At 48.2% G+C, this 12639-nt stretch overlaps 3 protein-coding genes across 3 annotated transcripts; 1 reads left to right on the forward strand and 2 right to left on the reverse strand.

Moving 5' to 3' along the window:
* Positions 1-36: 36 nt before the first annotated feature.
* On the reverse strand, positions 37-3705 carry F4817DRAFT_333677 (MCM-domain-containing protein). Its single transcript, XM_049302783.1, has 3 exons — positions 3279-3705; positions 633-3216; positions 37-576 (listed from the first exon to the last, which is right to left on the reverse strand). The coding sequence occupies exons 1-3, from the start codon at positions 3349-3351 to the stop codon at positions 543-545; spliced, it is 2691 nt and encodes an 896-aa protein (XP_049160396.1). The 5' UTR covers positions 3352-3705; the 3' UTR covers positions 37-542.
* A 170-nt stretch (positions 3706-3875) lies between these two features.
* F4817DRAFT_333678 (Cullin repeat-like-containing domain protein) lies at positions 3876-6390 on the forward strand (the record flags this gene model as incomplete). The annotated part of the gene is made up of 3 exons (XM_049302784.1): positions 3876-4476; positions 4554-5936; positions 6062-6390. Coding segments are annotated over exons 1-2 (1593 nt in total), but the record flags the coding sequence as incomplete, so codon positions are not given.
* Positions 6391-9678: 3288 nt separating this feature from the next.
* Positions 9679-11008, reverse strand: F4817DRAFT_333689 (uncharacterized protein). The gene has a single exon (XM_049302785.1). The coding sequence runs from the start codon at positions 10566-10568 to the stop codon at positions 10320-10322; it is 249 nt and encodes an 82-aa protein (XP_049160398.1). The 5' UTR covers positions 10569-11008; the 3' UTR covers positions 9679-10319.
* Between the last annotated feature and the right edge of the window lie 1631 nt (positions 11009-12639).

A 12639-nucleotide genomic window follows, 5' to 3' on the forward strand; every position in this document is an offset into this window, starting at 1 on the left:
ATTCCCAAATGTGTAAAAGGTCTTAACTGCGAGCTAGTTACGTAGTTCCTCCAGTTTTATTAGGTACCTGCTATGAGTTTTGTCCGTAATATGGCTCTTAGCTAAGATACAGACCAAAGCCTCAAAACTATCGGGCTTCAAAGTATTTAATGGTTTGATTCTTTGACGATTAGGATACTATGGTATAAAGTATCACGACAGAATGTTCTTTCATTCAGAACTTAATATCGAGCCTATTCATTGGTATAGCTTATTCGAACAATTCGAATCAATATCCATTAACAGCGTGGCTCGTCAAATTACATAACCCTCCTTCACGTCTCTTCGTAACACTATATCCATTTAATAAGCGGATTGGTTGGTACTCGTATTGGAATACCATAGCAGGCTTCATATGCCGGCAAGGCCGTAAGGGTGGGGATGCTAAGATCGTGATACATCATGGTGACCACCAAACTCATCGGTCTTCATAACTCATCAAACCCTATAAATCAACCAATCCAAGGTGGCAACGATATCTCTCGAGTCGTATTCATCGTGCCTTAGATCTTGTATACCAAATCGCCATCCGTGTACCTGTGCCATCGCATTAGTATTGATACGCCCAAACTTCGAAAGGAGAAGCCACTTACATGATCTGATTCGCATCATCCATCTTCTTAAGCGCCTTGACGGCCTCCTCTCTCGAGAAAGCGGCTTCTTTCCCTTCAATACGTTTGTTAACAGCCTCGATGACCTGAGCCACGTTGGCCGAGTCGTCTTCGAACAGGTCCGTGCTGAGAAGCTGTCCAAGCGCCGTCCGGAATGTCGCTAGCCTCTCGGGAGTGATCGGCACTTCGATATTGAGCTCGGCTGCACCGGCGGCTAGCTCCGCATCTTCTTGCGTGTCTTCTTCCTGCGTCTCGAGTTGCGAGGCCGGTACGGAGGAGGCGAATGAGACTTGGGATGTTGCGGGTGCGTTTGATGAGGATGTAGGACCGGTTCTGTTAGAACGTCGTGGTGTGGCATTATAAAGATCTTCGTCTTCATCGTCGTCGTCATTTCCTCGTGCGGGAGTACCTGGAGTCTTGCTGGTATTCGTGCCGTTAGGACGGCGGCTGCCGTTGGTAGATGGCTGGCTGCGTCCATTCGTGCGGGTTGACGGGGCAGTCCTACCGCGAGCCGTCGATCCCCTGTAGCTGCTATCACCACGATCACCGTCATCATCGTCGCTGTCCTCGTCTGATGAGTCTGACTCAGGCCGTTGAGTACGCCTGCGCTTTCGTTTTGACTCATCCTCAACCACCTCCTTGAATAGGGCAAAACGGAGGATAGCCTCGGCTGCCAACGCGTCTCGTTCGTCTACTCGGTTCGAGAGTCGTGATTTGGCGTGCGCGGTTGCCAAACGGATCAACGTCTCTAATGTACGGACGGTCAGAGGAGATGTCCTCCTTTGGTTGCCCTCCATCTCGTCGTTGCGCAGCCCGACATATATTTCCGCAATACGCTCCGAGGCGTCCTGAGTTAGTATAGGCTTGACTCTCGTTTTTGCGTACTGGATATACTTCTTCATGAACGGAATGCTGAGAACTTCCCGCTTCTTATTGGCGCCGCGACCAGTAGTAAGAGTAACACCGGCGTGCAGCATCGCGTCGAATTTCTCGTATACTTCGGTAGGTTTTTGAGTGGCGTCTTGACTTTGTAGCGCAACACTAAGGGCTTGCTGGGCGTTTTCGCGAACAGGAGCACCCTCATCGGTACCAGGCTGCCGATAGCGATGCATACGTAAGACGTGCTCGGAAACTTGGCGATCTCGGGTATCTTCGATATCATCCGTAACGACAAACAGGAGATCGAAACGCGATAGGAGGGAATCTGGGAGGGCAATATTCTTGTGGGGATCTTTGTGAGTATCGTATTGACCGAAGATAGGATTGGCGGCTGCAATGACACTACAGCGGGCATTGAGCGATGTATGAATGCCGGCCTTGGCAATGGTGACTGTTTGCTGTTCCATAACTTCGTGGATAGCAACTCGATCGATATCCGACATCTTATCAAACTCATCAATACAAACAACACCTCTGTCTGCCATAACCATAGCGCCGGCTTCTAGTCTCCTTTCACCGGTTTCCTTGTCAGTTGTGACAGCCGCCGTTAGACCGACGCCCGATGAACCGCGACCGGTTGTTGCGATGGCTAACGGCGCAGTATTGAGCACGAAGCGCAAAAGTTGCGACTTGGCCGTTGAAGGGTCACCGACCATGAGAATATTGATGTCACCTCTGAGATGTGTACCATTCTCCAGATTCTTCTCCATGCCACCCAGTAACATGAGTAAGATCGCTTTCTTGATATAGTCGTGACCGAAGATACTAGGCGCTAGTGACTGCGATAGAAGCTCAAAGAGATTCTTCTTCTTGGCAACCTTGTTGATATTACGGATGTCGGTGTCGGTAATTGTTGCTGTCGCCACACCGCCGCTTGCTTTGGACGAGAGAAGGACAATGTTATTTGCTAGGATTATGGTCTTGAAGAGTGCACTATTGTGGTTTGTGTTTCGGTTTCCAAGTGTTCGAAAGATACCGACAAGTTGGACTCTGTCACCGGGTTTAGCCTTGTCAACTAGGTCATCATCCAAAATGACGTCCACACCACGGGGGAGTTGACCGGCGGGAGCTCTCTCAGGCATTTCTTGTATAGAAATGGTCTGGTGATCCCTATATGTGCAGAATCCGTACTCTGTTAGGAGTGGGTTACCCTCCTCATCTTCTTGGGGATAGACACTTGATGTAGTTACACCATTGGTCATAGTCTGGTCACGATATTCACGGAAGTGGAAAATATTTTTCTTCTCATTGTAATGCACACTCTTCACAACCTTTGGTCTGATGAGCGAGCATCTTGTGACGATGCCTTCGATCGATACCATATGGTTTAGGTGGTTTGATGATAGCGTTCTCGGATTGCAAGAATTTAAACCGAAGCTGCCTGCCCAAGCGCAGTAGTATAAGACATCTGGATCGGTCTGATCGGGTCGTGCTTGAGGGATAGTTTTTACGATCTCCTTAAGCGCATGGTTAAAGGCCAGGGTATAGTCAAAGGGATCGAATAATAAGCCGTCTGCAAGTTCTGCGTTGTGGTCACGAACGTGGTCTAAATTGACGACTAACCGCCTCTGGTTCTTCTGAAGCATTAGAATGATATCGGATCTGTAACTCCTCGCATGCTGGTCATCTGTCGATGAAAGTATTCATTAATATCATACTGATGCCGGCGCTGTTTAGTAGGTAACTTACGAGGATCGAGGAACTCCTCGGCCAAGCGAATACGCTCCTTGGCCGCTTCATCTCGAAGCATGAAACTATCCATGATGCCTTAACTTTTCTTATCTTCTGACTTGGCGGGAAAAGACAGTAAATTACAGTAATTAGAAGGATAGCTTGATGCCACGATAATTCTTAGTGGTTGAGTACGGAGCAATGTGGTATAGGTGGGGGAGGGGAGGTTGAAGATCTAGGTCGAATTGCTATGTTAGGTAGTTCAGGTTGTTTAGGATAAGGGGCAGAGGGGAAGTAAAAAAATCCATGTCGCGTCTCTAAACGCGCTTTCCGCGTGGAACGCGTCTTTACTAGGTAAACCTGTAAAGTGGTTGCAGATGCCCCACATCAATTAAAGTCCCAATCTAGTAATCTAAATCCTCCGATTACCTCCGGCTTCAGTGCTTGCAAGTAACGTTTACTAGCAACTACTCATGTACATACAGATATATATTTGTATGTAAAAGGGCAATTATTTTGTAAGTTCGCGAGTTTTAAATAAAAAGACCAAGTTAACTTGATATAGAAGGTTTCATGCATTTAGTCGGGAAACCTAGGCGCATTTAGCACATCTTGGAGAATAAATGATTGGCGTGACGAGACACCGGTCAAGGAATATCAGTACATAGGTACCTAGGCATGTGCGGTCAAACTACGGCGTGTAACTTCAGTGGTCTAAGCTTAGCGGAATCAGCTGATAGCATGTGTTAACGGTCTAAACAGCCCCCCAGATTCAGCCACAAAACCTACCTCCTAGGTACCATCTAGTTGAGATTGCCGTCATCCTTACAAGGTATTACTTAGGTACTTCCCTATTTCCTGCCGCACCAGTTCCTGACACCATAAACCTAAACTAAACATCAACGTTCGCATCCACCAATACGATACACTCATTGACCCTCGAATTATCGGTGTCGCTTTCGAATTTCGCGATTTGTGTTGTTTGTCGCAAAGTAGAAGTGGACCATGGCCGTAGGATTGTCTAACAGTCGCCATGCCGCTGATGAAGAAGCTCGTGCTGAAGTTGATGTGCTCAACTCGCGACTAGAGAAGACAACCCAATTGACCAAGAAGATCCAGGCATGTCTAGGAAGGTTGGAGGCTACCGGCAAGAGTGTGCGAGATGTGTCAGGTCCCCTCACTGGCGAAACAAAAAAGCTTCAGGTCTTGGGGAACAGTGAGCTCGTCCCTTTTTATATACCACCCAACAGCGTTGTGTCCTATGCCTTGTACTAAATTCGTAAATTCCCATAGACATCGATGCCGTCATCGGAGCTATAGAGAGACTTCGCCAGCCCGCCGATTCAAAGAATGACGAAGAAGCAATTATCCGCCAGGGGCCCGAGAAGGCCGGTCTATCCAACTACCTAAACTCCATTAAACGGTTGAATAAGGCGTTAGCAGACATGAAAACCTCAAACCTGCGCGCAAATCAGCAAACCATGACTGATCTCCAACGCTTAATCAAGTCTGGAAATACCCAACTCGAGAACTCGTTTGACAAGATGTTGCGGGCAGAGACACCTCGCTCCATTGAACCGCTACAATATACGACCAAAAATACGCCGTTCCCCTTATTGACCCAGGATAAGATCTCGCGCCTGAGCCTAATGAACTCTTATGTATCTGGCAACTCTTTGTCCGAGAACCCGCTAATCAAAATCTATGCGGAAGTAAGAGGACAATATCTACAACAGACCCTAGTAAACCTGGCATATGCAAGCGTGAACACGGCAAAGAAAAAGAGTCCAGATGCCATTTATCGGGCTGGTACCAATGGAATTGGCATGTATGCGCAGGCAATGGAAGGTTTATTCGTTGCCGAATACGACAACATCTGCAACATATTTATGCGACAAGACTGGGGACCAGCTTTTCAAATGACATGTCAAGCCCCGCTGGCTGAATTGGCTCGAACGATTCGAGAACTCAATAATCACATCAAGGCCCATCTCAACACCGACTGTTATCTTGCATACGAAGTCATTGAGATAATGTCTAATCTGTCCAACAATATCGAAGAGCGCACAGGCGAACTTAGATCTACCCTGGCCGCCGCATTGAAACCAGTACGCGAGACGGGCAAGTCTTCACTTGCCGAGCTGCTTGAGGAGACGAAGCGGAGAGTGGGGGCAATTCAAACCCTCCCGTCGGATGGTTCGCCGGTGCCCGTTGTATCAGAGACGATGCAACGCTTGCAAACCATGGTTGACTTCCTTCGGCCAATATCCAGCATTATGATCTCGCTAGGGGACGGTGGTTGGAGGTCGGCTGCTGCCGCGAACACTAGTATGGACGGAATTCCTAGCCTGGCATCGTTCGACATTGGTGCCGATGGGAAGGAGATTTTTGCGCACTATTGTACTGATACGATAGATGCGCTAATGTCGGCGCTCGAGCAGAAAGCAAGGGCATTGCTAAAAGGAAAGTCCATTTGGGGTGTGCTTTTAGCGAACAGTGTCACTATCATTGAACGCATGATTCGGGACTCTGACCTCAAACCAATCTTAGAAGGCAAGCTCGGCGCCTTAGAGGGCTGGCGCAAAAAGGCGAAGGCCTACTATGCTGAGGCATGCAAAGATGTATCGATGCACTTATTTGACGTAATCCACACGAATCGGACCCAACGGCCGCCTTCTGGCTCGTCCGAATCAGCATCGATTCTCAAGGGGCTCAGCAGCAAAGACAAGGACAGTATCAAGGCAAAATTCCAGATTTTCAACGCATCTTTTGATGAATTAGTAGCTCGGCATAAGACCTACAGCATGGAACGAGAAGTGAGACAAATGTTGGCCAAGGACATGCAGCAGATGCTTGAGCCTCTTTACAATCGCTTCTGGGACCGGTACCACGAGATAGACAAGGGCAAGGGCAAGTACGTCAAGTATGATAAGTCGTCGATCGCTGCTGTCTTCCTAAGCCTCTATTGATAAAGAATGCCGAGACATCTGCCGACCAGGTTAAAGCCTGCCGAGCCGTTTGAGCGTCGCGAAATATTCCAAACAGGCACAGGCCTTACACCAGGTTTGTATGTGGCGATCATCATATGATTTGCTCGCGATGCTACAGCATAACAGGCAGGGTCGCAGCTGTAAGTTAATATCTAATTATTCCCGGGCAGGTTTTCAATATAAGCGGTAGCTAAACTTTGAGAGTGAAGCTTGGATGGGAGTGGGGGTCACCGGACCAAGGTGACCGAACCAGGAATGATTCACCACGAATCTCCGTTACGGTACCAAGAATTTGGAACTACGCAAAATGCACGCTGCGAAGAGCGTCCTGTTTGTTGTTTAGAAAATGATACCCTTTTGGCCCGCCTTGGTGTTTCGGAGGAGGGATTGTTGCAGGGGGATTATCTGCCGGACCTGGTCATGTTCAAGTACCCTTTTATCGAGAATGGCCTGATGAGTTGTATCCGATGTAAGACGATGTTGCCGTCGTCGGGGCCGTGGGGACCAGCTCCACTAGGCTGAGTCCCCAGAGGCCCCAGAGGGAAGATGAGATATCAAAATGTGATATGTGACTAATGGGTGCTGGGTTGGACCAAGAAATACGTGCCTGCAGCGACGATCAAAGGAACATCAAGGTCATGGAGAACCCCATCCCAGAGTAACGCCCTTTCAGCAGCAGAAGCTCCTTACGCCAGATAATCCAAAGACTAGGAATTCTTGGTGGGCCAGGCTATCTGCGTTGCTATCCCTTGGCATTTATTGCTTAAGTAATGTCTTCCCTTCTCGGTCGACCTGCATGCAGGGAATCGATGGTGCTTCCTACATAGCAGGACCCTGGCACCCTCAAGGTGAGGTCGGTGAATTTCTAGGCCTTCTCCAGAGTCAGGAAAGAGTCAGGAAACAGCGGCAACCGCCAGAAGCCGTCGTCATTCGCGTACTCAGTCCGGCCCATTGCCGCAATATGGGATCCGGGGCCTTGGTGTAGTTGATTAATCCGCCCATTGCCATGTTCGTAACTCATCCCTACCTAGCCAAAGTGGACCACCAAGTAGCAATGTGGCTTTCTACCCCTAGCTCCTCCATGTCTGCCGGACAAAATGTACCCCTCTTTCCAATAAGGCATGCCAATTTAGGTATATTGCTTTAGGAATCGCTTTCAAATCATCGTCTACAGTCCTCCGCGAACTTTGACCTAGGTATGCCACATGCCACACAACCCACACAAGAATATCTGGCTAATCAGCCCGTGGGTCACCCAGTCAGTTCCAGTCGCTCATATCCCGGGCGATTTGCCCGTTACACAACAGCGACAGCGCAGCACAGCGATGTCCAATTCGACTCTTTTGGCTCCACAAGATCCGTCGATTCCTCTAACTTGGGAGACACTGACGAGACTGCTCCGAGCTAGGCAGCTATCTACCTAGGGTGGCCTTGCCTGGCTGGGTACATCCTACAGACACACGCGTACGCGCACTTATTCACATACATTAGGCACGTTTCGTACCTGTCGCTTCTCTTGCTTTGCCCGTCGCGCCGACAGAAGGCGGATGAAGGGTGTTTAGGAGCACGGACTGCCAATCCCTAACCCCCATGGGCCCCATGGGGGAAAACCGTAGCCTAGTATGTAGGTATTGCAGCTAGTTCGCTGATAGCTAGGAACAAACCGCACTGGCGGCGAATGAGAGACGGAGCTGCGTTATGCCCTCCTGCAACCCGCCATGCAGGACCGGACAGGACAGGAACGATTCACGCTGCACCGACCGCACACCCTGCCCGTTTGTACTCCACTGAACCGACTTGGACCCTCGCCCACCACCCAGCTCCTCTTCCAACACAACATCGCCAAGTCTGCTCCTTAGCTGCTATGCATGCTGCAGAGAGCCCGTTAGCATCCTTCCTACAGGGCTGGGACTATCTAGTTTGCGGCAGGCTCTGCTTCTCCCGTTGTTCTATTCACTTCCTGGGTGATGCGGACATGATTTGGTTGGAATCTGTTCGCGGCACGGGCATGTATGTACCTACATGTGTATGTATGAACCCTGAGCACCCGTTGTTTGACCGACCAATCTTATCACCAGAAAACGAAAGAGATTATAATAATCAATGATGACAAGCAAACCCCGATACTTCCACGATAACAGGAGCGCAAGGCAATGTGCCTCCTCTTCCGACCCTTGCCGTAGGAGGCTAGTTAGATAGGTTGGGCTTGCCCACCCAAATTTTTGCAAGATGATGATGATGATGATGATGATGATGATGATGATGACGATGCTTCTTGCCACTGGGGTTTCATTGCCATCGAGTAAGAATATATCAGATATCAGAATGCATATCGAATCATCGATATCGTCCCCGCTGACCCAAACAGTGGTTTACTCGGGTTCGCCTCCGTGTTCAGGGTGATTGGATCTCTGCCAACGATGGGGTGACGGGCTAGTCCTTCGCGAGTCAGTGGCGGCAGCTGCTGCGGCAGCAGCATCAAGATGGTGGGCAGCAGGACAGCAGGGCACCCTATCGATACTACTTATGTAGTTATTCTCCGGGATAGACGGACCTACATAGCTTTTCTGTTGATCAGTCCCGAGACGTCCGCATTTGTTCGCCTACCTAAACATTGCTTATACACCCTTGTCCCTCACGTAACTTTCGACTTCTTCCTGGTTCATTGTGCCGAAGTATATAGGAGGAATGGCGATAGGTGGTTACTGTAGCTCGTTGCTCCCATGACCCATCCCGGTTTGTGGGTTGATAGCTCATGTATATGACGATGCGCGCACGTATGTTCATGTATGTTCATGTATGTTCATGTATGTAGAATCCTGAAGCAGAGGAAGCTACGTGGCCCACGTTTACCCAAGCATAATGGCATTATCTATCGCGAGACGTATGATATAGATGTCATCTTATTGTCTCGGAATACTTACTACCATGAAATATATAACCCAAATGGGAAATAAAATGCAGCATGGGACTGTCCTTTATCAGCCCCTTGCGGCTGTCTAGCACGGGTTAGAGTCCTTGATCAGCTACGGTGGTCCGTTGAATAGCAAGCTTCGGTGCGGCGTAAGCACGTTACACACACGTACATGGCATGGCAACCCCGTAAGCAAAAATATGATCTCGGGAGCGGTGATAGTCATGGACGAAACCCGAGATGCGTGTCAGATAGACCCCAATGTCAATGTTAGAAGTAATCAGCGTTAACAACGCGATTCATCCTTGCCATCCTTGCTACGGTAGCATGGACTCCGCCTAAGGATTTTCCTACCACTCCCGGTACGACGGTCGCCGGGCGCCGAGGATCGATGGTCGATGGGGGCCGTCAGGACCATATTTGGGAGGCGAGACCTTGAACATGCAGACGGACGGGGATCCTAAGGCTTGAATCGTAAGGATGGATCACGGAAGAACAGGGAGAAAAGATGGGATTCTGGGGTATGATAGATTGTATCATATATCATAACTAACTGTATTCATTGATTGATCTGATTCTCATAACATGCTTTGGTATCATCGAGAATAAGCATAATCATCCCAAATTGCCCGCGTGACAAGGTATCAATATAAGAAAATAGATAGAAACCACATGTTCTCGATGTCGTTTCTCCGCAAAAGAAAAAACAATTTCCCTTCCTAGACATTCACTTCCCATGCAAGTTGAGACACTCCGGTGGGCGGTAGTGGTCGTTTCCCCCCCTGGCCGTTGTCCAATTCTTCTGCAAAAAATGCACCAATCCATAGACAATTCTCATCTCAAATAAGGCTGGAAAACACCACTTATTCCCCAGCCCGCGGCTGTCAGCTTTTAGATCTCATATCCAACCAATGTGGGTATAACCAGGGGATATATCATCACGTCCTGACTAAGAGACCAGAGACCAGAGACCAGAGACAAGTAAGAGAATTCCCGCTACGCTGTGCGGATCCATCTGGGATCTACTCGCTAACTTTCAGGGAACGGTGGAAGGGAGGAGAAAAACAGCCGGGGGGGACAAAAAGAAACACCATAGCTCCATCAGTACTGTATACCTAGAATAATGGAGAAAAAATGCCCGTAGACCCTGCGCCCTTACACATGATATTCAGTTCCTAAACTCTTTTGCAGCGCCCAAATGTCACACCAAACAAAAAAAGCAATGCCCGGAATCCCTGCTCGTTGCTCCATATGAACTCCAGTTCGCATCCGGGCCCCATCCCAAGACAACAACAAAGAACGGAATGCCAAATCAGGATGCGTGTAAGAAAAAAGAAAAAGCCATGATAAAAATGGACAACCAACACGAGAACGCATGGCCATGCAACAACGAAAGTAGTACATGAGGGGGGTGGTCAGGGTGGTCAGGGTGCATGGAGTCGAGGTGAGCCATAACGAACAAGGTGCGTGGGAGGAGTAGGAGGGGGGAATGGTCAAAACGTATGGTAACGAAGAGTTACAGTGCAGTTTGCAGTATGCAGCATACGCAATACAACCAAAGCAGGCCTTCTTCTCTCATAGCCCAGTTTAAGACGACAACCTTAAGAGAGAGGTACCGTCGAGACAGGGTGTTGCACACACCTAGACCAGACACCGTCTTATCGTCAGCCTTGCATGCGGGGGGGTGACCCAGGTGAAGGAGTTGTCGGTACTCTGTATACGGTATGTGGGTATGTGGGTATGTATGTAAAGACAGTAGAGCAAGTTTGAGTCACTAGTGTAAGTGAGTTGACCCAGTTTGCGCGCGCGATGCTGGCGTCGTAGTAGTAGTAGTAGTAGTAGTAGTAGTAGTTCTCGTCGAGGCCAAGCAGAAGAATGGGGAAGATGATAAAGATGTGTGATTTGAGAAGGACAGTAGCCGAGCTCGTGGATCTTAGCCCCGTAGCTTGCATCCGAGGAAAAGGGTGACGACTCCTAATCGGGACACCGCGGGCAGGCATAGTTGTTCCCGCAGTAGTCGTGGGTGCCAAAGTCGACTGCCTTGCAGCAGAACGTGCAGCAGCCATCGACGAGAGGTTGGCGCTCCTTGACGCACATGGTGACGGACAGTTGGCCGAAAGAGGCTTAGAGTAGTTGAAGCTTAGCTTGAGTCTTGAGGGTGTCGTAATCAAGAGTCTTGTCACTTTTATGTAGACGAGTTTTATGTGAGATGGAAGACAGTTGAAGTATGTATGTCTTTGGTTGTGAAGAAACAACAACAAGTATATATGAGTACGTGTACGTATGAGAAGAGGTCTATTGTAGCAAGCCTACTTCCTCGAAGATGGTTTTGTGTAAGTAGGTGGGCTTTAGAAGTACGATGGAGTGGGAAACGAGCCCTTTAAGTATTTCTGTCGAGTACGTGAGACTATTGATATTTGATATCCCTAGGAAGGGTGGGTTATTTTAAGTTGGGACGGGACTAACTTTATATATGCCCATGGTGGTGGACGCTTAAGCAGTTGAGCCCTTTCTGATGATGGCAGATAGGACAAGGCCATCCGACTCAACTGTCAGGGCACAGGGCAACAGGGCAACAGGGCAACAGGGGGGGGAGGGTTAAGGCCAGGGGCAGGGGTATGAACTATGGAGCTACGAAGAAGGCAACTACATAGAAGAAATAGAAAAAAGAAAAAAGAAAAAGACGAAAACGATAAATGAGGTGGTTAATACTTCACCATCGTACCTAAGGTAAGCTACAGGAAAAGCTGCCCAATCTCGTTAAAGAAAGCCTAAGATTACCTATATTATGAGGTAGGCTTTGCATAACTTCACTGAAAAGAGAGGGGGGGGGGGGGGGGTGGTAGAGAAAGGGGAAAAATAAAGAGAAGGAAAAAAAAAAGTGAACTAACTTTTTCGAAGGGTTAGGGGAACAAATTAAAAAATTGTGAGAGGAAAAAAAAAAAAAGCTAGATGGGATTTCGAAAATGGGTACCTAGATACCGTTGCATTCAAGCGGTGTGGCATGATTTAGGGTCACGAGGCACCTGGACTTTAGGAACGGGATTCTTGCTAACAGCGAATTCCTATGTAATGTACTGTATATTGTATATAGTTATTGATTATATGTATCAATATGTATGACCATTGCCCATATGCCCATATGTACATACCTAACGTTAGGTACTTAATGTACGATACTTTATGCGCAGATGGTAAAAACTCTTGACATTTGATACGGCACTTACTTGGCTACTACCACAATTATCACATTCCTAAACCTTGGAAGCCAATTCTACTTCTCCATTATCCTATTGTCACACAGGGCTATTTGTTTGTTTGTTTGTTTGTTCCAAGTACTATTAAATCATAGACTTAGCGGGACTTATGTACCTATCGTTAGGGCATGTAAATGGACATGTAAATAAATTGATAGACAACCGATGATATTATATTAGGTAAGAATAAATCGAAGCCTTTCAAATCCCTAACCTAA

The sequence above is a fragment of the Daldinia loculata genome (assembly GCF_022478755.1).
Source record: "Daldinia loculata strain CBS 113971 unplaced genomic scaffold F4817scaffold_16, whole genome shotgun sequence".
Classification (NCBI taxonomy): Eukaryota; Fungi; Ascomycota; class Sordariomycetes; order Xylariales; family Hypoxylaceae; genus Daldinia; species Daldinia loculata.

Coding starts and splice junctions, on each gene's coding strand:
- F4817DRAFT_333677 (XM_049302783.1), bottom strand. CDS start 3,351: ATGGATAGTTTCATGCTTCGAGATGAAGCGGCCAAGGAGCGTATTCGC. Junction 3,217..3,278: donor CGAGGAGTTCCTCGATCCTC/GTAAGTTACCTA, acceptor TTTCATCGACAG/ATGACCAGCATGCGAGGAGT. Junction 577..632: donor GATGATGCGAATCAGATCAT/GTAAGTGGCTTC, acceptor GCGATGGCACAG/GTACACGGATGGCGATTTGG.
- F4817DRAFT_333689 (XM_049302785.1), bottom strand. CDS start 10,568: ATGTACTACTTTCGTTGTTGCATGGCCATGCGTTCTCGTGTTGGTTGT.